This window comes from Mastacembelus armatus, chromosome 7, assembly GCF_900324485.2.
Source record: "Mastacembelus armatus chromosome 7, fMasArm1.2, whole genome shotgun sequence".
Classification (NCBI taxonomy): Eukaryota; Metazoa; Chordata; class Actinopteri; order Synbranchiformes; family Mastacembelidae; genus Mastacembelus; species Mastacembelus armatus.
In genome coordinates this window covers 2,913,580-2,939,006 of record NC_046639.1, presented here as the reverse complement: position 1 = coordinate 2,939,006, position 25,427 = coordinate 2,913,580, and the positions used below count along the sequence as shown (strand labels likewise).

Sequence of the window (25,427 nt, the reverse complement as noted above, 5' to 3'; positions counted from 1 at the left end):
TATGGCATTGGAGGGTGATTGTACTAAAAATATTTTGTGGCTAACCTCAATCATAAACTAATATAATACACTAGTCAGGTGGGAGCCACCATCAAAGCATCATCTTAGGGGCTACATTTATTTACTTTGGTTTCCTGCTGGGGGACCTTAGTTGCATGTTATTCTCCGTCATTGCACTGTTGGGTCTCTAATAATGGTGCATAAGTTCCACAGAGTTTTTTTTTTTTTTTTTTTTAAGTCTGTATAATGAACATCAAAATCAAAATTTCCTAAAGTCTCGAGTGATGTGTTAACATTGCTTGTTTTGTATGATCAGCAGATTTTTTAACATCAGGCATCAACAAAACTGGAACTAAAGACTTTCTGACTTTGCTTAAATAATACTTTCAACTGTCTAACAGCTAACTGACCAGTCTTTTCAGCACGAGTCAACTTGTTCTCTGTCTGCTGTTAAAACTGAAACCTCAGTACTCTCTTCCTGTGTTGCAGTATCTGAAGCTAATGAAACTCACTCTGTTGCAGTTACATTCAACATTTAACAGAAAACAATTGCACTTAGCAATAAAAAAAAAAAAAAACATTCACATTTTGAGGGAGAGAAAATAAGACAACATAGTATAAAGTAGTAAGTATTTATTTAATTTTCAGGCTTGAATATGTTTCATATGAAAGGCAAAATTTAAATGAATACTTTTCCCCTCCATATTTTAGGCACATTACAGAAAGGTGATTGTAAATGAGACTAATAAACAGAAGAGACGACTGGAGAAAAAAAGCAAAACCAAATGTACACCCACAAAGGTGTTCTTAGTAATTCTGTTTGATTTGACCTCTTTACAGTAAGTTGTCCTGCTCTAACAGATATAACAAACCAAACAGGAGAGTGTGGCACGTATTAAACATGATCTACACATGCTCACATTGTCCTGAGAAGAGATCAGATCAGTCAAAATAAGTGACAGCAGCTGTTTAGGTGCTTCAAGCACAGCAGGGCAGGTGAATGATGTGGCTTTAACGCAGTGTGTACACAGATGGAGGCACATATTAGCAGACTGGGCAGCCGTAAGAGAAATGCAGCATTGGAGGGAGAGCACTCCACAAAGACCATCATTTGACCACTGGAGAAAAGATAAGTGTAATATGGCGTAGCTTTGGGATCTATATCAGGGTGCAAAGCCAAGAATATGCCAGAATTCTGTCAGTGACACCTCAAGCACTCATTCCTGTCCCTGCTTTTACCTTAAAATCATACCGTATGGCTTAGGTTTGTCTCAGTGGTCAGACACTGAGTGAGAATACTGAGTTTACATCGTATAAGCATCACGTACGAGCAGAGAAAGCACTGTTCTTCATACAAACCTGCAAAAGTAATACCATCGGTTTAATGTGACCTACGCCTGGGCTCACTGAAGGCCCAGACCACAGACACTTCGATTTGGCCTGCTAAATATACACACACACACACACACACGCACACACAGGAAATGAGAAGTCCCTGCACATATAAGGGCACCACAATTCATCTTAAGAGAAATTTGAACTAGACAAAACAATGGACCCATTTCATCGCAGATTCACAAGCCGTGGCTATTTCACCGAATCTCATGGACGCATAACTTAAAATCAGGTTTCTTGGAAAGTAAGTGAGGATTGTGACAAAACTCACTACATCATCATGGCAGCGCAAACACAAAAGGTCCCTTACGACTGGCAGAGAGAAGAACAATATGGCATGATTGTTTACGCCTTATACTGGCAACGCAAACCTCCTTCCCTGCTGGTCAACAATACTTATTTTTCTTCACCAGGTCAAACTCAGAGAATTCCCATTGTACAAATGTCAGTGGGTGCAGTAAAACACATATTTGTTTAGGCACTGAAAACCATTCAAGAGCATACTTTGCAAGAACACTGAATTAAAACAGTGGTGGCTTTTATATTCACCCTAAACACAGAGCTGTATCAGTGACTGTAATAGCTACTGGGAACAAATTAAAACACTGAATAAAAGGGGTCATCATTTCTATTAAGACGTATCTACATTTTCAAAACATCATAAAAACATGGTGACATTAGGCTGCACAATTAATCATGTAGCTAACTGCATTAAGTAACCTCCATCTTCTATAAGTGCAGGTATTGCCAGTATACAAACACATCAGAAACATTTGCGATGATCCCTATGGATGACACCGTAATGTGAATACATTACAGTGTTCCTTCAACCACTTTGTTAGTCTGGAAAATGACCACATTATACAGCAGAGTTATAAGTAAGAGGTCATTTCACCTGATAAGCTGTAGCCCTGTAGGCCATCTCTTTATTTATAGGACAACTGTGCTGCCATTAAAACACTCATAAACATGAATAGATGACAAGCAAACATCAAAAGGACAATTATCATTCATACTCAGACTACAACCCTCATCAGGGTCAACATGTATCCCTGGTCCAACTTAAATCACATGATGAGATGTCAGATTTCCTGCCTGGGAGACTAATATTTGAATGTGTCAGGCGCCTTCAGCGCAGGAAAGTGGAATGATGTGCAGTTTTTTTGGAATCAATTTTAAAAAAACAAAACAAAAACACCTGGCTGTGCTTGTGAATGCAGACATGAAGCTGCCTCCTCCCACTGCTTCTAACACAAACAGGTAATGACTTCTTCCTGATTCCGTCAAAATAAAAGAAAAAACAAGAATCAAGATTTACATATCCCTCCAGGATTAGGGTGTTAGGCTGGAGGTGCAGTATTTCATCCACGAAGCAGAAACGGAAAAGACAAAGAAATAGTTGGAGAGAGCCCTCGTGTTTTACACATTTAAGAAAAGTCACATTATGAATGCTTAAAGGTTTAAATAATTAGAATCATTAAAAACAATGGAGAGAGGAGCTCTTTGAGAGCAGGTCAGGTGCTGCTGTTCTCTGGCCAACAGCACAGCAGGAATAAATATATATATATTTTTTTTCCATAAACGCCAAACGGAGGAGAGCAAAGAAATTTTACCAAGAATAGTTTCAGAGCTCTCTCTTCCCCCCCAAACTTAGCAGCTGTTGAACACACCTACTGCAGAACACAAAAGAGCACAACCCTGCACACAAATGACCAGTCCAGAGCTGGAACTTTTCAGGCCGTGTTTTTGTTGTCCTGTGAATGTCCGTTCCTTCTTCCTGTCTGCAGCGGTCAGCTTCCTGTCAGCACCCCCCCCCCCCCCTCCTCCTCCTCCTCTTATGTCCGAGTCCCCCCTTCTTGTCAGGTGGGTGGTGAGGAGGCTTGGGTGGTGGGGGGGTGAGAGGGAGAAGGCGAGAATGGAGGGAAGGAGAGCTGCCTGAAATGTAGGCCAAAGCAGTGGTGGGCGTTTCCATGGAAACAGTGTTCACAGCAGTCAGTGACATCATCAGTACAGGGAGAGGCGACTGGGTGAGTAGGGGGCGTGGGGTGCAACAAAAATGCATCCTGATTGGCTTGGACCTAGACACGGTTCTCCCCGCCCACTCTGGTCCTCCGCAACACCCTGAGGTGAGACAAAGACGGGAGGATGTCTGGAATCTTCTACAGCGTCAAACCTCACTGCACACACATGAAAAACCCCACACAGCGTACACTTACCTTCTGTCCATGTTGTCCAACGGTGTCTCCCCGAACTCATGCAGAGAGGACTGGTAGCGGGATTCAAAGGAGCCCTCCCTCCCCATGTAGGCCATGGCCTGGGCTGGTGACTGGGGCAGAGGAGACACGTTGGAGGAAGTCGAAGACACTGAGCTCAATTCTCCCAAACGATCACGCCCTGTCTGGGCAGACGCCGACACCGCTGTGGCCCCGACTGCAAGGAATGGGCTGAGAACCTCTCCGTTTTCATCCTGAGAGAGGAAGAACAGAAATCATTTTGGTATCCAAAGTGTGAACTCCAGGGGCCTCCATTTGTTCAGGGTTTTAGAGCTCATTCCATTTCCAGTTGAATTACACACATAGGTTCATTTCTAAGGAAGAATCTTGGAACATGCTGGGAAATATCTATTCACTTTCTTGAAGACTGATCATCTCAGGTCCAAATGCTAAGTAGGTACAGAAAAGGCTCAGAGTTCCTGATGTGGACACATACCAGCTTCTGTCAGTCTTAATAATTGTGCACCTAAAGGTAACAAACTCCTCCAAGCTCACAAAGTCATATAGTGTATCTCAATTATTTACCACAGTATAAAACAAGACTGTGTGGTTTTACAGGCGTTTACATGTCTTGAGAGGACACAACAAAGTTATTAGTGTCAATATGATGTTGCTAGGATAGAGTCCAGGAAGCCACCATACCTGGCACATAACCCTCTATTAAAAAACACACACAATTTGTTTTCTGGGGCAGCTTGGATTGCGTTGTGTTTTTTCCTACAAGCTTTTGATGTCTGTAGTGTTTGTTGATAGTGCAGCCAACAGAGAGCAGTTTAAGGAAAGGCTCAGTAACACACTCAAGCTCACCCTGCCTCTGATGATGTCCATATGGACTAAAAGAGAAGCCAGTTCCAGATCCTCGTTGTAGCTGTTCTTCAGGGGGACTGACCGGTATCCTAGAGCAATACACAGAGAGAGAGAGGCTTTTATCGAGGCGCAGATTTGCAGCAGGATTTCAGGTGATTTCAGAGAGCATGTTGTTGTTGCACGTACCTGTCTTGAGACCATGAATTGGGAATGTGGCTTGAGCCAGGAAATTTTGGTCATTGAACATGTCAATCTCATAAACTACAAAGCGTAGGAAGGCAAATGCAGAGTTGCACACTGTGAACTGGAACGACTTTCGGGGCCACGTGGGGTTAAGACCATTATCAGCTAATGAGGACAAAAACAAAAAAAAGAGAGAGGTGAGAAATGTATAATATGTATCGAGCCCTGCTGTTACTGTAATAACATGACTTTTATTACTTTTACTACACTAGTGGAACAAACCTCCCAGTTGTTATAGTAGAGTTAATGACCTGGTAAAAATGGCAAATCGGTGTTAAAGATAGATTTTAACACTGTGCTATATCCAGCAAGGAAAATGATTCTCAAAATAGAGAGGAATGAAAAAAATAGTAGTACCTATTGAGTAATTATGTTTTTTTTTTCTGAGTAACATTTCCAACACTGAATACCACACAAAACTCCAAATATAGTGTCAAAGATTGTGGCAAACTTTGTATGATACAGCCATAAAACTTGGAAAAAATATATATACATCTCTATCTATTGCTGTGTTCATTCCTCAGCTTTCCATTGCATTCCCACACATGGTTTACTTATTTGCACAACTTCCTGTTTTTCTAGGACCAGACAGGAAATGACATGATGGCAATAGAGCCAGTAAACAGCAGCTACTCATTTCTTCAGTTTTGGCAGAGTCTCACTAAAGGCAGAAGAACCTATGGTTAAAATTTGAGTAGCTCTCACCTTCAGAGTCTGTTTTTAGCTTGGCATTGTCATACTCGGCTCCGCACACCTCGATCTCGATCAGAGGACAAACTATGCCACGTCCATGTTTGGGCAGGTGGCGGGCACCCAAGACCTTCATAGAAAAAGAACAGGAACACAAGTTAAGTGTTAAGATCTTCTCACTTTAATTGTGAGAAAAGATCTGAAGACATTTTTTTTTTTTAGCCTACACTTGTTTATACTGTTTGACAAACTGGCACTATCAGAATGATGTTGAAATATCTATTAGCAGGTCCTGTTTGTGAAGAGTCCTTAAACTTACAGATACTAGTCACATAAAACTGTCACATCACGTTAGTACATATCCACCTTTCTCTGTACCTCAGCAACCCCTCTTCAGTTGCCCTGCAAAACCTCTGGATAATGGCACAAGGAAACACAATCCTCACGCTACTTTACCTCTATCTCTAGAGTGACTTCTTCAAGGCCCCGCAGCGTATGTTTATCAAACGGATCAAAGTTGTCGTCCCTCATGATGGGCGGCTGAAGGACATAGCCACTCCTTCCATTTAACATGAACAAAGCCTGGTTCATCTGCATGGGCTTGTCTGCATGGGGGAGAAGATTGTTAAAAAATGCAGATAGAAGGCAAATGAAAACATTTAATATTAAAGACGACTTCTATTTACACTTTTTATCTAACAAGAAGGTAGATACCTGCTGTCTGGAAGTTGAGTGCTACCAGCTGGGACCCGCAGAGCCACATGGGCAGAGGGTCATAGTTGGAGGAGTCTAGTCTCTGGCCTCTGGGGTAAATCCTGGACAGTTGTAGCCGATTGTACTGCAGGAACTTCTTTCCCTTGATCTTGTTGACATACTTCTCTGCCTTAGTCTCAGGGAATGACGACATGTCCCGGAAACAGGCGCGCTCTGTACCAATCTCTGTAAGAGGCAGAGAGAGAGAGAAAGAATACAGACCTGACCAAGCTGTAGTGGCGTAAGACATGTTACTGTCACATCCCTGCTTCATTAAAATGCATTTCTGTGGTCAAATGTGAATGTAGTGCTTACTATCTTCATCAAATGGCACAGGCCTGCAATAGACGACCAGCTCAGATAATTCTAGCGCAATCTTCTTCCTCCTCTCCATCATCTTCCCCTCTTCCAGCTGAGTGTAGAGAAACAACAACTTTCAGAGGAGGTACACAAACAGCAATGCAGTGACAGTGTGTCACTTGTCAATCTCTTGTCACTCTCTGTTTGCATATACACAAACACACCTTGGCCTCTGAAGTCATGGTGACTTCCCGGATCTTGAACACCCATTCTTTGAGCTCGTCTGCGCTGCTGGCGGCAACATCCAGCACCGGGCCCATCCGCAGGGAAGTATTCGGCACCAGAGAGAAGACGTGAGGCCTGCTGCCCTTCCCGTCAGAACGCACAACTGAATAGAACAGAGCGTCAGAGAAATGAGGAAGGAAAACACGGTTTTTCCATTCCAGTTTCAACTTGTACTGCTTTTCTCCAGCTACCCAATTTGAAATTACATTAATTTAATAAACTCAAGTTACATTGTGATATTCAGCCCAGAGCTTCACTTGCCTCTGGGTTCTAGCTTCTAAACTGGAAAATAAGCTGACTGCAACTTTTTCATTTTCAACTCACCATGTCATTTTGATTGTTATTACGGTATTACATTATTATTTCTCTGTAGGAAAACTACTGGCTCAGTGGTGTGACTGTCTGATCTTGTAATGGAAGCTTGGAACAAGGTGTTCAAGATGTTCTAATTAGATTTTACACAACATGACACTAGATGGAGCCAGAGAGCCACCTAAAGGCACAGACTCAGGTCTTATAGTTGTTCTCCATATCTTTGGTGCAGTTTTTTCAGAAAAAGTCTTTAAAACAGTATTGACATTCACCACAGCATTTGGTCTCTATAAATAGCAACTGTTCATTTTAGCAAATGATTACAGTTGTCTACAGTTTGAACTGTTAAATGTGTGGGCTGCACAGCAGCTAGCAAAGCAAGGTTTCAGGTTCGACTCCTGTTTCGATCCTCTGTCTTTTCTGTGTGGAGTTTGCATGTTCTCTCTGCGTCAGTTTTTTTCAGGTACTCCGGCTTCCTCGCAGAGTTGAAAGAAATGCAGATTAGGTTCAGGTTAATTGGTGACTCAAACTTACATGTAGGTGTGAATGTGAGTGTAAGTGTCTGTGTCAGCCCTGTGATCTGCTCAGGGTGTACCCTGCCTCTCTCCCAATGCCAGCTGGTATTGGCTCGAGCCCCCTCGCCACCCTGGATGTACCAGGATAAGCAGGAAGTGAAGTAAAGTGTAAGAACTGAAGGGGTTTGCAAATGTTCTGAAGCAAGTATAAACAGTACATTTTGCTAAATTGATGCATTATCTAGTGACGCTTGAACTTCACTTATGGCGAGTTTTTACTGTGATTTTGTGTTGTTTGTTTCCACAGTGCATATTTTTGTTTAAACATAATGTAGATTTACTGTAATATACAGTTGCTGAGAAATGAGAAATGTTTTACTGTTCTACAATGTTAATAGCATTGTTTAACTTATTTAATATGAGAAAATGTAATTGCTTCCACAAATGACTCCAAGTATAAATGCTCCACTGTGCTGCTGACAAACAGCCTGAGTGACACAATGCAGTTGAAACCCGAGAGAGCTGACTTATTCACTGCCTTATGGATTTACTCTGCATTGGCTAAAGGTTTTGGGTGATTCATAGTGTTGTGCTCTATGTACAAATGAATGACAAAAGGTTCAACAATTATAGTGATGTTTCAAGAAATTAACCAAAGCTACTGAGGAAAAACTGTAACTGTGGGGAGCAGAAGCTGTAACAGTGCATGACACCATGTGCCAACACCTAATGGGTGTGTATTGAGTGGACAAAAGGATGTCAATAAATTGCCAGATACAGAGCTGAGAGAAAAGAAAAAAAACAGCACACAATACAACTAAGTGGTAATGAATTAATAATAGAAGAGGCTGATAATGGATACAAGAGGACCATAATAAAAGTGGTGGACATGCTCTTTAGCAGTTAAAAACAAAGAAGCCAAATATTACTGTATGGGTGCATGTGTATGACTGCCAGAAACGGAGATTGCCCTCTATCAAGACGACTGCATGCTCAGCAGTCCTGCAGCACAAAATGGGAACCTACCAATCTGACAGGACGATACGTCTACACTTCCTCTTAGCAGATCTCCCAGAGGGCTGTTTTCTGTCATCTCCTGTTTGATAGAAAAGAGGAGAATTAGGAAAGTTGTCGTCTTCCTCTTTAACAAAATGATCCTTATTACATATGTATCCTTGAGGCCATGGAAAAGCGACAAACAGGTGATCCGGCCCGACCTCCCTGTTTAGGGGGCAGGTACCTTCATTACACTTTAAATATACAAAGGGTTTATTTTAACCCCCTCTCACTTTGCTAGTTCAATACTCACAGCTCTGTCTGGCTCTGCTGCTGAAGGACTGATCTCCTCCACATAGTTAGCAGGAAACCACAGTTGTTTCTTCCCTCCACAGTCACCTTTCCACCTGAGAGAAAAACAGATGATACTGTCTGTTGATCTGAGAGAGGGATGGCATGCCCGTCATGGATGATAGCACTGTTATGAAAAATTTATTTTTATTTAAAATCTTTTGTAGCTAATCCCTAACCAGATAATTAAGAGGAACTTCCTGAATGAATGTCATGCCTGTCACTCACCATCCTCCTTCCTGCTTGTCCACATTAGTGATAATGGCATTCTTGGTGAAAGAGAGCTCATCGTCTCGCTGGGCTTTATACTCGTACATGGCTTTAACAGTGCACTGAAAAGGTAAGAGAAAAGATTGAGACACCTGTTCACCATCTCCACTTTGCACAGGTCAAAAATAGCAGGAAGCAACTCATCGTGGACTTCCCCTCTTTGGTTGCTCACCTTTAATGATGGCATTTGGTTGGCCTCCACATAAAAACCTGGATTTCTGCCCTCATACAGGGACCCGTAGTCTGGCTCCTGTTGGAAAACACATTGTATGTTAATAGTTTTTTTGGATGGGATTTCTGAGATTTTACTATTGAATGCAAACTACAGATAGTGACATTACTTGGTCACAGGTAAAGTGTGATTAGATAATGGGGCACTCACAGCGGTGCCGATCTTCTCCAGTGTGTCCTCATTGATGGGATAACGCAGCTTCATTTTGCGATACAAAGAGTGCTTCTCATAGTAGCTGATGAGATCTACTAGACTGTCAAACTCTGAGGTGCCCAGCACCACGGTCTGACCCTCTTGCTGCACACGACAGTGCTTTATCTTACCCTCGGCCCTGAAAATAAAAAACAGCTACGATCACAACTTTATCTCAAACAGCTATGCTAAGGAATGTAACTGAATTTGATGTTGAACTTTCTCTGACCAAGTGTATTTTTCTACATTCTTCCTGGTACATTAAAGGAAAGTTAGAAATAATGAGGTAATTGCCTTACCTAAAGGAAATGGCAAATGAGTTTGGTTCTGCTCTCTTTCTGACAAGGAAAGCCCCGTCACGAGGAACCCTCATCAGCATGTTCTCAGCATGACTCCTGGAAAGGTTGGCATGGTACCACCTGGGGCAATCACAGACAGAAGATAAATGTAGAGGTGTAACTTTTCATGTCACATCTCTCTTTCTTTTTCTCTCTCCTCATCCTAGTTGAGGAAGTCAGTTACCAATCTACAAAGTCAACTACAATTACAGTTAAGACAAACAAATGGGGAAAGAAAGGAAATCTCCAGTTTTCTGAATGAGATAGTATCCATTAAAATGTCCTCAGCATAACACTCACTCTTTGCTTTCGTGGGCATTTGTTTGAGGAACTGGCTCAGTCAGCTTCATCTCAAACTCGTTGCAGCGCAGCGCCACCTGCTGGTAATGGGTGATCAGGGCAAAGAGTGTGTCGAACACCAGGTTGTCGGTCAGGTAGAACTTGGGGCTGCCTGCCTCCTGCCGAGAGTGGATACGACAATGCTGCACCCGCCCTGAACGCCTGAGGTGGGGAACATGGAGAAAGAGAGGCCATACCATCTCCTATGTAACTGTAATTTTAACAATAATGTTCCCAGCCAGTTTCAGATGTTTAATGTTTAAATGAAGTAAAATTTAATGCCTGTTTTTTTACATTTATCAATCATCTTGTCTTCTTCTTGCTCTATTTACAGATAATTACTGCCAAATAAATGCAGCTGTAACTCATTGTGTGTAGAAAATTATAAATGTAAACTCATGTGCACTATACCAGAAGGAGAGAGTGTAGTCTCCCACAAAGGTCTCACTCTCTCGGACAAGGAAGGAGCCATCAGGAGCTCCGGTCTCCTGGCAGTACTCAGTCAGCAGCTTCTCAGCTATCTGCCGTCCGTCCCGCCCAGCACCCAGCTTTCCGTGGAACCACTTCTCGGTCACGTGCTGGTCCATACCATTGGACAGCTGGGAAGTTAGAAAAGACAGGGAGCTGCTATTCAACCCACAGCTATCAGCTATCACAGCTATTGTCTCTTCACATGCACAAACAAACAGTGCTTACCATAATGAGTTAACTAATTAAAAAAATAATACACTTTGAAATACAATACCTCCTGAAAGTGATCCGGCTGAAGACTTTACGGGAAATCAAGTATTTGTAAACGAGTATGTTTGTCAATGGCATATCAGGCCTACTAACCTCTCTGTGCTCCTCCTCATCATCATTACCCTGGTTATTGGAGGTCTCTTCTGAGTAGTAAATCTTACTACTGGTCAAGACAAAGAAATGAGAGTACCACTCCTGGGTAAGGAAGGGAGAAAGACAGTTCAAATGAATTAGATGAAAAATATATATGTCTTTATTTTATTCAGCCCCAAAAGAAAACTATACAAGTTTAAAAAAAACTCCAGGCCTGGCTACAAGAATAAGCAAGGCCCAGTTAAATTGGAAATAACTGGTAAGCCAAAAGAAGATCAACAGTCTTTGATGTATTAGAGCTAAAAACAGCAGTGATAACATACTAAAGAGGCTTGATTTAGAACCTGCTTATTAGCAACATGTGTCAAGCTTCCTGTTGCCTCTCAAGCAGCATCCAAGACCCACTTATACATGGTGAACATGCTTACATGGTTAATGGGGTCTTCCAGGTATAAGATGCCATTTTTGATGGAGTTGCTGATATCATTCTCTGAGTAAGGAGTGGTGGTAAACACCTCCTCATAGGCACTGCCTTCTGCAAGCTTCTTATGCTGCAGCCAATGAAGGGAGAGGAGTACAGACAGAGGAAGAAAAGGGTATGCGGTCAGAAAAATTATATTACAAGTAGACTGTATATAAAACATTTATTCCATTTTTTGTGCTGAGAAAATGGAGAGAAATGTTCAAATGATTCTAATGACCTAAGGTGGTCCCTGACCTTGATAAGGATCTTTCTCTTGAGCTGGTTAGGTGAGGGCAGGCCATCTGCAGCGATATCCACTGCTTTAGTCAGCAGCATCTCTCCAAACACCTTCTTAAAGTAAGTGGCCATATTCCTCTGCTGGACAATACTGCAGTGGTCCTCGATGGACAAGATGATGGGGTAGCTTAAGGACAAGCACAGACATTAAGATCTGCAACTGCACAAAATTTCCCTCTTTATCTGTGCTTAGTTGGCATTTGCACACACACACTACAATGATGATAGGTGATTCACTGCAGTCTGTCTACATTGTTTTGTCTTTCTGTGTGCGTGGCATCCTTGTCATGTCTTATCCTTTTATCTTCACGACTGTTAAAAGAAAAGGAGTGCGTTGCACTTATGGAGACTCACTCGGATGTGACGAAGGCATGCTCTTTGATGGTCGTCAAGACATCACAAAACTTGATTTTTGTTGTGAGGGTGTGTCCGTGGTAGATGACTGGCATTCCATCTGGACCATCCCAGCAGTCCACTAAAAATAATTACATACCATCATGAATCCACTTTCATAGTTTATAAAATACTGCAGAAACAAAGCAAGGATGTGTGAATGGAGTGGAATTATGGAGTTGTGTTGTTAGGCCTTTAAACACGGGGTTAAACGTGGGTTAATGCCACGTTTGTTTACATTGACGTAAAGCGACACTCAACTCACTTCGAGCCAGTCCTATTTATAGAAACCTGCTTGACAAGAGCTTGGTGTAAAGGCAATATCTATAATAGTATTTGTGCGTGTGATGTGTGCTAAGGGTGTGGCTGCCACTGTTTTAAAAAAAAAAAAAAAAAAAAACTGTAAGGAATAAGAAGGAAGGAGTGAGACGGTTAATTATGAGGTTAAAACTCATGTGGTGGTGATTTACTGTCTGTATGTGGGTAAAACTGTAGTGTGTGTAAGTGTATTTACCCACATTCAATACAGCGGCAGCCCATCCTCAAACAGCGAGCATATGCCTCCAGGGACGACTCACTGGAAAACTGGTCTCCTGTCAGGTAGCTAAAATTAAGCATGCAATGTCAGTGTGTGCCAACAAAAATACACACCCATCGAATCTCTCAAAGGATTCACCGATCAGTGATGGCACTACAAATACACACACGCTTTCTGTGGTGGTTGAAAAAACACACTAATACCACCATATCAAAAGTGGTCTTTCTATTTCGTTGACTGAAGTAAATACTTTTTACTCATTCGGCCAGTCAATTCAAACTTCAACCAAGCAACATGGAAGTTTTCATTCCATGCTCCAATGTGTATTGTTTCACAACTAGTACAGAGGTTTATCATTCAAACTGCTGTTCACACACATTTCAATGAGAGGAAAAATATGTTTTCCTACACAATACAGGCCTGGATCTCATTACTGAACATGATTGTTTAATAATACACTTTAACCTGATGCATGAAGTTAGTTGAAAAGCCTCTTTTAGTGAAATGCTTCAAGAGAAAATCCCAGACTTCAGTTCCCAGGGTCTAATTACAACTGGTTCAGCTAAATGTATGCAGACATGGCCTCCGTCCCACCACACTTACGTGTTGTGTGAAGAGGAGATCCAGTAGTGGGACAGGGGGTTGTTCATATTCTCAGGGCATACTTGGTCCAGAGAGGAATCCCAGATGGTGTTCTCTTTGGAGAACAGATACGTCAGGAACTACACAGGAGAGGGGAGAGCAATAAGTGAGGCTCAATTCACAGACTTCCCTGCAATTGCAAACATCCCTGCACGGACAAACTCACAGACTAAACTGATGTGTTCCTGGGGAAGTCCATGAGCAGCTAGGGGTGTCCAAATCCACAATTTATGTAGTCCAACTTTCTTTGAACATCCAAACAATTCACTTGAACCTCAGTTTGAAGACTAACCCTAATTCATAGCACCTATCCCTTCTCGATGCTTTCCTGAGAAGTGCTACTCGAATGTGTTTCTTGCTTTGTTATATTTGTCTCAGAGTACAGCACACTATTTTTAAGTTAGAGCATGAGTTTTTTTTTTTTTTTTTTTTTAAATAGCCTATAACATTTCTAAATGCTCAGTGAACCGTGGACCAGATAGCAAGTATAGAAACAATCCAGCAATGCATAATTTTTTTTAATCTAATTGTGGGCCTCCGGATTGAAATCGAATTGAATTGTGGCATGCCTAAAGATTCCCACCCTGATTGTGCATACAGTAAATAGTTTATATTCACATTTTTCACAGAAACAGACTTGCCTTCAGACCCCTCATAGAGCATATTTCTACACCTCCTGGACCATCACTTTCACAGATTTGATGTGACAGTCACAGGATGTATGAAAGAAGTCAGCAAGGAGCCAATGTTTTGGATTTAGTCTGTACCAAAACAGAGGCAATTTTTGCTGTCCATTCAGCACACAAAAACACTGAATCCCCAAGCAGCTGCAGCAGCACTGATGTACTTCACCCTCCACTCTGACCTTTACTACACTTTCCAGTGAAAGATCACAATATTATTTCTTACCTTTTTTCTTATTGATAATTTTCTACTTTAGATGTTATTGTCACCAAAGACTATACGCTCACTCTCTACAATAATATAACTTCAGGCACAGAAACACAGTAACATTGCCTCCAGTCTGGCTCGTACTAGTTGCCATTATTCTTTAGTCAATTAGAGCTTTATGGTGACCACAAAAACCTTCCCTTGATTTCTGCACAACTCTCAGGCAGCACCACAGTCAATAACCTCTTCTATGTGTGGGGGAGGAGGTGCTTTAGGCCAACATCATGGCCATCCATGTCAATTTCTGAGCATCTCCCACACACACCAACAACACGGGGGCTTCGGAAAGAATGACTTGAAAAAGCATCTTTACGTTTTTCTATTAGTGAGAAAAAGACCGAGAAAAGAGTGAGAAAAGCAGTTGGAAAATGGAGGGGGGAAAGAAAATGTAAGAGGCGGTGGAAGTGTGCAACATACCTCATCTTGGTAGAAATAAGGCTGCTCCACTTCTCTCAGGGGGTCTTTCAGGTAGCTGAACATGAACTCCTGAACCTTATTGTTGTCTGTAGCCCACATTTCCTAGATTCATTTACAAACACGTATGTGGTGAAACATGCGATTTAAACAAATCTGCAATAAACTAGATGTGTAACAGCCTGGAGAGATTACTTTCTGGGACTCCAGGAGGAAGTTCTTGAAATCCTCTAAGGAGATCCTCTGTTCTTGTCTGTTAGTTAACCTAACCAAGAAAAATAATGGTTCACTGCACAATGAACACATCAGTGACACTGCAGAAAGATTCACTGTGCATGTATATGTGTTCAAGATTGACCTACCTTTGCAGAAATGGGATATCCATCTGTAAGGTCAGTGAAAAAGGAAAATTTAATTAGATAAAGTGCTATCCTTTCAGTGTACATAGTATTAGTCATGTAAATTGACATGGTGGGGGTGGGGGTTAGGCCATCAAAGGCAACAAGGTCATCCATTTATTCTGACCTCAGCTTGCCTGCCTCCCTGCTCTTTTTGTGTTTGTGTGTGTGTGTGTGTGTGTGTGTGTGTGTGTGTGTGTGTGTGTGTGTGTGTGTGTGTGTGTGTCCTAATGGCCTCCACCAGAGGGGTTTGGTGGGTTTTTAACTGGTCCATATTGATCTCAAAGCCATTTGAGAACAGACAGATGGAGGAGGAAAGGTGCCTTGGTAGAGCATCAGATCGGGTGCTGGGGGATGAAAGTGCAGGGACAGAACTATCTCTGGATACATAAAATCACTGCACTTACATTTTTCTGAGCATCAAACATGAGACTGCGATAAAGCTGGGCAAACTGGCTGTAGGACACATCACCATTCCTCTGGTCTGAGTCCTATAACACAGGTAGCAAAATAAGAGGGAGACAAAATGACTTAACTACAAATCATAAATCTTTACCCTATAACAATATCCTGATGAAAGGGAAATGGGCACAAAGATAGATGGGGACTGGGGTCTGTGATAAGTAGAAGGAGGTTACCGGAAGTTTCTCTCGGAGGAACCTCATGTTGGGCACCCTGTAGTTGACCTGGCTCAGCATGCTCTTCAGATCCTTACAGGATATCCTTAAGACATACACAAAAAAAAAAGTCAAACGCAAACATGGATACGCACGTCTGCTTGTTTCATTTGAATTTAGAGACAACACTTGACACACGCCCCAAATGCTCTGCCGAGTGTTTTTGGCTTCTGTACACAGCCTGGAATTTTGGCCAGAGCAGACAATGCCCCAACAGTAACAAAGGTTTTCGTCAGGGATGTAACAGACAAACATCTTTGTGCATCTCCTCCATCCGCCACCCCTTCCTGCTGCAGGAAGAGGTGGTGGTGTGTGGCCGAGAGGGTAGTTCCTTCACTACATTTCAGCAGAGCTCTCTCAGACACCTACAAGCTTGGTGTCTAATTGAACCAGATACTGCACTGGAGTAAGGGCACATAACTGGTTCACCAAACAACAGTTTTATCTAATTACACCTCTCTCCTGCAAGGTAATTTGGATTAACTATGCACTTCACATCTTTTAACCAAGCTGACTTACCGGTCTTCCCTGTTACGATCAACAGCATAGAACTGCTTGCGTAACCATCTAGAAAAAAAAAAAAAGAAGGAGAATTAAGAGCAGATTTAATGCATTAAAAACAGGAAAATAAAAACTGAAAAGTGACAAATGCTGATAACTAATAATAATAATAATAAATTTTATTTCATGGCGCCTTTCAAAGTCTCAAGGTCACCTTACAGAGAGAAAAAGGAAGCATACAGCATGAAATACTGTATAATGCATCACAACTCTTAAAGATGTATATAAATGCACGCTTTGGATGTGTATTTATATACGTGTTGTTAACCTCTCAATCTGAAGTGGTGTCGGGGACTTCAGTGTGTCAGCCACAAGCCAGTTTAGTCCCTTAACCCACATGGTCATCTCCTCATCAGATGTTGCTGAGGAAGAATCAAACAGTAAACTTGTGTGCAAACAGTAAAACAAGCCAGATTTGTGAGCTCAAGCTACAAAAGCACAAACAATTTCAACTTCCGAACTGTCAAACAACTCTAGTCTTTATTTTAGTGCTACAATACAAGATATATTTACTCAAGCATAAACCCCACATATTCAAAAAAAAACAAAATAAAACAAAAACGCAAAACACTGCTAATATCTATAAATGTTCACATCTTGAGGTACTAGTGGTGACAGACTGAGGTTTGTAGTTCATTAATTTATTAGCACAAGCATTCCTGTTGAAAATAGGTCAGTAAGGCGAAATGTACTGGTTGTATCTGAACGTATAAAAGCCTTTCTCTGACTGTGCATACCTGCCAGGCTGAGTGATTTAAGGCGAAACTCTGTGCCATACAGGATGACAAAGCAATGAGCCTGGTCCAGCCGTGCTGCTGAGTCCTCGACATAGCGCTCAAAGTCCCGGGATTTTTGTCCAGGCCGGATCTCCTTAATTTCACGAATGTCAACTGTGGGGACAGACACACAAACATTAGCAAAACAGAGAACCATTTCCTTATAGATGTCCTCACCAGAGCTGGTCAATATGAAGTTTTTCACTATTAATGCTGCAGATCAAAATATCCAAAATATCCAACTGAATTGTCAATAATTTTGTTTATTTTGAACATGTCAGGATGATTTCTCTATTTGCTGGATTCTACAGTAGATAAGATGAATATTAAGGTTGTGTACAGTGTTTCTTAGAATTATTCTGGGAACCAAATTTTGACCCACATTCAACAAAACTGCAGATTCAAACAAACTAAAACATGGTACATGGTCTATTCCTTCAGGCCTACATGTGCAAAACACTTGAGCAAAAATAAAACACCTGCTCCACAGGGTGCCGTAAAACAAACTCTTCAGTAACTCATCTGTTAACTTTTGCTAAAAGACAAGACGAGTTTATCGTCATGATACAGCTTTTTTTTTGCCTGAATTTTAACACTAACCTTCCATCAGAGACCATACAGCATTCCACATTTCTAGTGAATAGTAAGACAATGATGAAGCTACCAACTCCAAATTCACCTTGGTTTGCCTTTCACTCTAGCCTCCAGTATTAAAAAAAAAAAAAAAAAAAAAAAAAAATCAATGAAAACCACTAATTACAAATATGAAAACAAAAGGTGTCTTAAGCTGAATTAGTTTGCGATAGGACTGGTTGGGTGTGTACAAACTTGTCGCAGCGTAAGTGTGTGACTTAAGGGGTGCTTCCAATAGTTTTATTAATTTACAGCACAAAGGGCATAATACAGGGAATGTACTATTGACACACCACTTCGCAATCCTACCTACCAACATTGCGTTGTTGTAAAACTTCAGGAATGATACAACTGGAAAAAAGACCTTGCACGATTTTGTAGAAACTGAATAACTTTGTGAGAGTGTAGGCCGTGAAGTAGCTCAGCAGGCTCCTATGAGCGTTGCATTAGCAGCAGTTAAAGACCTACAGCGGTGACTCTCCTGCTAAACACACACATACACATACTTCTTTCAGCTCCTGCTCCTCTTCCTGCCCCACAGCACACATCCTGTACTTTTGTCGCCTACACACCACATCTGTGCTTGTGTATAGGTGAGCATGTGCTGGTTCTTTCCTCAGGCACAAAAAAACGTATGTCGTCTCGCACAGAATTTGCTGTGACTCTAAATCATATGTCATATTTCACAGTTTACCTTAATCTGCTACGTAATCCAGCAGACTTCTAGCAGTCATTTGACTCAAAATGTCTGGAGCCAGATCAGATGCAGGAAATGAAAAGATAGCAGAGGTGTATCCTTACTGAAGGAGATGAGAGGAGGTATCCTGCAACACACTCCCACACTTCCTCTAATGCTGTGTCCTGCCACCCACATCATATGTACTACCACTCACTGGGGCCAATGTTTTTTGTAATTCAGATTTTTTTCTTAATAACAAAACTCCAATTAACAAAAGAAAGCAATGCTTTCAAAAGCTGAATGCTGCTTAAACACAGTAGCTATACAAGAGCTTTACTTTAAAAATGTAATGACTGACTACTTGATCTTTGACTCCTTTTTCCAAGAAAAAAAAAGTCATATTTGCTGGTTTCAATTTTTGAAACACAGATTTGTTCTTTTTCAGAATTTCATTTTACTACACATGACACACTGGTTATCTGGAATTTGGACAGTTGATCAGATTAAACAAGGAAGTCACCTTTTGTTCTGTGAAACTGCAGAATTTATATATATTTTTACATTTCCTATTCTTATGTATAATCCATTATTGAGAAAATCAATTCTGAAAATAAATGTTCATCTAAAACTGGAAAAATTATAAATTTTAACCAGCAACTATCTGATCAAAGGAGAAGATTATACTGTAAATCAGCCCATGCATTTGATTCCAGGTTTTGCTCTTTCGACTGTTTCTGTCTCTTTATGCTATGGACCAAAAAGAGGTTTGATCAATACCCAGCCCAAGTCACTCAGATCAATTTAACAACCTTTATCACATCTTAATTAGGTGCATTAGAACAAATCCACTAGCTGTGTGTTGCAGAGGAAGTCAAACTAGAATTTCACACTATTGACAAATAATCAAATGTTGTTATTTTGCTAAATAAAGTGATATGAACCAGATTTAGAGCTGCAATGATTAGTCAATGTACAGAAAACTAACAACTCCAAAAACTATTTTTTGATATTTGTTACTTTTCAGGCACAATCCCAAACATTTGCTGATTAAAACATCTCAAATGCAAAGATTCGCTGCTTTCTTTTTATAACAATTACCTTCCAATACTGGACTGTTGGTTAGTTAAATAATAATCAGCAGATTATTCACTAAAGCAAATAACTGAGTTGCAGCCCTAGCTGCGTTAGAAAATACACAGATTTAATATTTTAAATGTTTGCCAAAAGGTAAATAAAAACACAATGCTGTACACAATGAACATAGGACCTTAGCAGTTATTATAGTTCATTTGTGGTTTTCACATTTTTGAGTGACTGCTCAGCCCACAGCCTGATGCTGTTTTTAGCATGAACTTCCACGTCAGCTGATCGTATCAGCTTCTTTGATGTCATATCAGATAAATTTAAGCAGAGGACTTTCCCCTGTCAAATAACTGACACAGCTACAGTCTGTTCCCTTTTCCAACAAAGAGCAAATGGAGTGGGTCAACGGTGCAGCAGAGCTTGTCTTCCAGTAACAGCCTGATCTTTATTACAATGTTTTCATAAAGATGTCATCAAAAGGCAGGTGCTGACACTGCTGCAGCCTGCAGGTTCATGTCCAACTAATTTGTCAACATGTTTTTTTAGTAATAAAGTGGGATGACAGCCAAGTGTGTAACTGAATAAGCAGCGATGTGTCATCTAGAAATGACAAGTGACATATGTGATGAGAAAAACGTGCATATCATCTGCACAAGGCATGGAAAAAAAAAGGCGAGAATGACGGCAGTCTCCACAGGCAGGTAATTCCATACACGATTACATCACTGAAAAGTAAATAAAAACTACCGGAAGGTTTCTTCATTGTTTACTGCATTAACTTGCAAAGAATCTTCCAGAACGCAGCCTATAACATTTATGTTTACTGCTGCTCAACAACACGTGATCATGGGATCATCCACTATTGAGTCTATGGTAACATGAAACACTATAATGACACAATTTCCCAAGCATCCTCAGTGCACGTCCCTGGGTTCAGTTCAATTACTTTCATTAACCTGCTGCTAAAGGCAACATTTTGTCTGACCAATAATTCAAAGCCCAAATGGAATCAGTCCATTAAATTATATAAAGTATAATTTAATTTTGCAAAACAGAGAAAGGCAACAAATTCTCCCAACTAAGAAAATATAACTGACACTTTTTCTTGAAATATGACCAATCATGTATCAAAAACAACTACTGATTATTTTTCTGTTGATCAACTACTCAATTAATTGACTGTTTCAGTTATAATTCAAATAAACTGTGATACCACAAGTCATTAGAGGTACGATGTCTATGTGAGCTGTCCTACTAGCAGATCTAGCCTGCAGTCGTAGCATGCCATCATTCACTAATGCAGTGTGAAAAATCTGGAGTCGTGTCTGTTCAATTTGCTGTTGGCTGTTAACTAACTGGTTCAGTTAGTCCTGTAGGGAAAGAAGCCTGGTGGATACATCAACACAGACTCATGTTCAGATTCTCACTCAGAATCTGCTCCCTTTAAGCCTATTCAACTGCACAGTACATGATATATCCTTATCATATAAAGCTTCAGAAAGAACTGGGAGAATATTTATAAACCCCCTAAAAAGTGGAAATGCACCATCTTGCATTGTTGCACTATTTTGTGCAGCGCTACATGTTCTATTGCTCTGCTGATTTAGCAATTGGTCCCACTGGTCTGGTTTAAGTTGCGGCTAATTGGATACACCAAACATAAAACAATGTAGTATAACAGAAACAGTCCTGCAAAAACTCCTCCCTTCATGAGTAAAGATAATCTTCAGTTTTTGGTCAAAGGGTTTTCAAGAGGTCAACATATGGTGCTCGGAATTTTACACTTGGAAAATCAAACTGTCAGTGCTCGGTAGAGGACAAACTACACAACAATGACTATTTCTAAAGTACCTCAAACTGAGTTTGTATTTCTGTACCGCAATTTCTTATTATCATCAGTTAACATAAACACGATACATAAATATCCAAAGACATACAGGCTAGTTTAACTGGTGACTGATGTAAATGTTTGATGCAAGGTATGATACATTTTAACTATAGTGATGACTTCTGGAATATGAACTTAGTAAAGAGTCCTCAAAGCTATACATGACACTATAAACACCAATCTGACCATAAAGTGGTACCACAACAGTGTCATCCAATGTTGTCTAATATACAACTGGAGTTAAAGGGAACAGCTAACTTGGGGCACACAGAACAGAAATATCTCTACTGGTGGTCAAATTTGTATCATCTTGCAGTATAAACTGATGGTGCTAATGAGTGAGCCCTTTCAGTCTTTGTAATGACAACCTATATGTGTACTATATGTGAACTTTCACAGCAGTCTCCAGTATCAAAAACTCTACATTCATATCCAGTTTAAAGTACAGCTTGGACAAAAATGTTCACTTTTAAAGCCTATAACTGTATATGTCTTCAAAAAATATTCAAACCTTTATGACAGTCTTGCACTTCAGACAAGTCTCTAACCACCAATTCCTTTGCAAGACAACATCCTGCTTCATCATGCTACCATCACCTACTTATTACAAAAGCTTATTAGAAAATGTGGCAGCCACAATAAATGTCAGCAGTAAATTATTTGGGTGACATGACCTCAGGTGCATGAAACAAGCATATGGTTAGGAAAACACTGATTATGTTGAAAAAGAGAAATCGATCTGGGAGGAAGGAAAATGTGCCAAACACACAAGCATGCTTCTTAGCACTTTATATTTAGCTGTTTCTAGAGTTAATGGACATCATTCTTTCACTGCTATTGATAAGGGGTAAATACAGGGGGCCAAATCGTTCCCAAATGATTACACACTTCCAGTAAAAGCCCTCATATTCTATTTCTGTACAGTAATGAGCCACCTAGGTCAATTTCACTGCTCCAGGCATATCAAATAACAGCTATGAGCTCATGGGTGTATGGAGGCCTTCATGACAGCAAAGATGATACTTTAAAAAAAAAAAAAAAACCCAAAAAAACCCAAGTCTTTTTATGTGTGCATGTCTGCTCTTCATGCTGCATCCGGAGCAGAGCGCAGCTGTGCACAAGGCATCCTGCTACTCGAGAGACAGACAACTTAACGACTCACTGAAGCCCTGCGTGTCTTCACTCAGACACACTGTTTTGTTGAAGATTAGCCTGGATGTCAGTTTCCTGGTAAATTACAGTATATTCCTATTAAAGCAACAAAAGACATCCAGGAAACATTCCTTCTTCTTACCGTCGACCCTGAGATGTGATTTAACGGCTTCTGGCCAGCGGTGACTCCTCTTTTTAACAAGCACACCTGCTTTTTAACTTTAAGTGATAAACATCAGCTATCACATGATCAAACCAAATCCTGTACATTTTTGTGAGGTAGAAAAGCAATTCTCCAGAACCAATCCGAACTGAAATAAAACATGTAGCCTACAATTAATAACAAGGAGAATGTTTTCTTTAAACTCATATCAATATATAGATTGAATGTTGGCCTTTCCCAAACTTAGAGCCTACATTATGAGGTAAAACAAACTGTGGTAACAATAGTCCCCCTAAATATCGTCATTTAATTAAGACAAATACACTTAGTAAATAATATTTTATTAGTTTCACTAAGCTCGACAAGTTTGATGTTTTTTTGGATCTAAAGGATTTTGAAAGTGCTTTCTAAATAAACCCTGTCATTATTCACAAGTTGTTTAATAAATTTGATAAAATCACAACGTGCACTTAACAAGTCTTTTGCACCTCGCAGCACTTTGCAGCCTTCACATTTCTGAATGTATGTAAACCAACCAGTTCTGGCACGAATACTGACATATTTACAACCAGCACTCAGGAATGTCACCGTCTGTTTTTGTGTATGTTTGTGTCAGTGTCTGTCTGCTACTCACTCTCTCCCTCTATTTTATCCGTGCCCCGAGTCCAGATAATAGTCCTGGTCTCCAACTTAACTTGAAATGTCCTTCTCTCTGGCCGCTGGGACTTCTTAGAATAAAACAGGGTCAGTACCGTCCCCAGCTCCAGGTCTCGGTATAGGTTGTTCATCTCGGTGTCGTTGTCCATCCACGGAACAGGTCCATTGGAAAAGAAGCCTGGGGGCCCTGCCATGTTCACTTCCCCTGTTTGTTATCCGTTTCCTCTCAGAACAATCTGTGCAGTCCAGGCCTAGTCAGGGATACCTACAGGAGGAGAAGGAGGGGGGGCCATGAAACAACAAGGCTCTTGGGGTAAGTGCGTCGATGCTGTACAAACATTGGACCACAGTGAAGGGTTAATGCTGTCAGAAGTCAGGATACACGTTTAAAAAAAAAAAAAAAAAAGAGAAGGAAACTTTACTATACAGGTACAATACACATTTATATACCTGCAGATATATATGAGAGACAAATGGACTTTCTAAGCTACATGTTTAAATATGATTTCTACAATTACTATATATTGTTTCTTGTTATGTGAACTTGAGCATTTTGAATATTTCCTAAAAGATGTCCGGTCATAAAATTACATTTAGCTAAAACCCTTTGTTCAATCTACTGTATTTTACAGATGCATTTATGAGCAAAAGAATGACCCACAGAGACGGTTCCCATATCCAGACCAATGAGATATTTCCTTTCACTTAGCTCGAGCTCTCACATCAGTACAGGGGGGGAAAGGCACAGATGTTTCAGCTAAACCTTTTTTAGCGTGACCAAAATATTGAAACAGCAATAAAATATTACAGTTTGCTGTGCTTTAAACCAACACTGCCACACAGCAACACGGATAAAAAATAATATACTTTAAAATGTGGACACTTTGTGTTTTTGTTTTTTTTTTTGTTTGTTTTTTTTTTTTTACACAGACGGGTTTTTAATCTTTTCTGTCTGACCTATAGTTTCAGTAGGTGTACAGTACAAATGTGGTGCTAACTCATACAAAATATCTGAGCTATATACAAGAAATATATCTGACTATTTTGTGCAAACATCCAAAAGGAGCCAAGTTGTGTCTGTATACAGAACATTTCATAACACATAGGGTCTCATTGATTTCTCTACATGTGCTGAGTTCACGGGTTAACATCACTGCGATTTATCAATAGCGGGAGTGTAAATAAATGACAGCTGCTAATGAGAAACATGATTAAGGTGTTCACACTAGTTAACTTTCTCCAAAGCAGCATTTTACCTTAAATCCAGCGGCGCCAGATTCAGCGCTGTGGATTGTACGTGTTAGTCTGAATTAAAACGCTTTTTGAGACGACAACGTGAGGCCTGTAACCTGCTGCAGGGAAAACTAAGTTTCTTCGGATACAATAGACAAATAATGGGAACAACTGGTGGCGAATGGCAGCAGAGGTGGGTAGCAGTGTAACAAGAAACGTCTGGCTATTTTCACGGCGTGGAAACGGGGCCGGTGAGTGCTAGCATTTCTCTGGGCCAAAGTAAGAACATTGGCTCGTTTCTCCCCCGAACAAAAACCAAAAAAAAGCCCAGGTGGCAGCAGCTAGTGTGCGTTTTCTCCTCTCCTCTCTTTTCGCCTTACCGTGTGTGGAAAATTAAGTGGAAAACAACATGTCGCAAGGACTGCTCTGCCGTACCTACCGCCGCAATCTCGGCCCGACCGCACATCTCCCAACGGCTGGGGCTGCTCCTCTGGCACTCGTCCTTCTCCTTTTCCCTCCAGCAGACCGGTTTTCCGTGATTAAATCATCACTAGGCCCTGAAAAGGCGCTGCGGCTCCGACGACAACAATCCCACTTTCCTCCGCTCCCCTCCGCCCGTCCATAGAGAGAGGCAGGCAGACTGCAAGAGCCGTGGTGAGACTACGCAAGTTTGTCTGCTCCCAGATCCAGAGAGGGCAGGCCCT

General features: G+C 40.8%; 1 protein-coding gene across 2 annotated transcripts; it reads right to left on the bottom strand.

Moving 5' to 3' along the window:
• Window positions 1-618: 618 nt before the first annotated feature.
• plcg1 (phospholipase C, gamma 1) lies at window positions 619-25,427 on the bottom strand. 2 transcript variants are annotated; one of them, XM_026332215.2, is made up of 33 exons: window positions 25,159-25,427; window positions 23,468-23,755; window positions 17,197-17,349; window positions 16,728-16,821; window positions 16,418-16,465; window positions 15,860-15,944; window positions 15,629-15,712; window positions 15,186-15,208; window positions 15,019-15,088; window positions 14,827-14,928; window positions 13,420-13,538; window positions 12,797-12,882; window positions 12,240-12,360; window positions 11,844-12,012; window positions 11,554-11,676; window positions 11,126-11,227; window positions 10,703-10,890; window positions 10,253-10,453; window positions 9,914-10,033; window positions 9,573-9,753; window positions 9,363-9,440; window positions 9,149-9,252; window positions 8,883-8,976; window positions 8,600-8,669; window positions 6,686-6,849; window positions 6,477-6,573; window positions 6,123-6,347; window positions 5,865-6,013; window positions 5,424-5,538; window positions 4,662-4,823; window positions 4,476-4,564; window positions 3,612-3,862; window positions 619-3,516 (listed from the first exon to the last, which is right to left on the bottom strand). In XM_026332215.2, exons 2-33 carry the CDS (start codon window positions 23,682-23,684, stop codon window positions 3,474-3,476), a joined length of 3,927 nt encoding a protein of 1,308 aa, XP_026188000.1. In that variant the 5' UTR covers window positions 23,685-23,755; window positions 25,159-25,427; the 3' UTR covers window positions 619-3,473. The 2 variants fall into 2 exon arrangements, with proteins under 2 accessions (XP_026188000.1, XP_026187999.1); XM_026332214.2 differs by having other exon boundaries at window positions 25,163-25,427.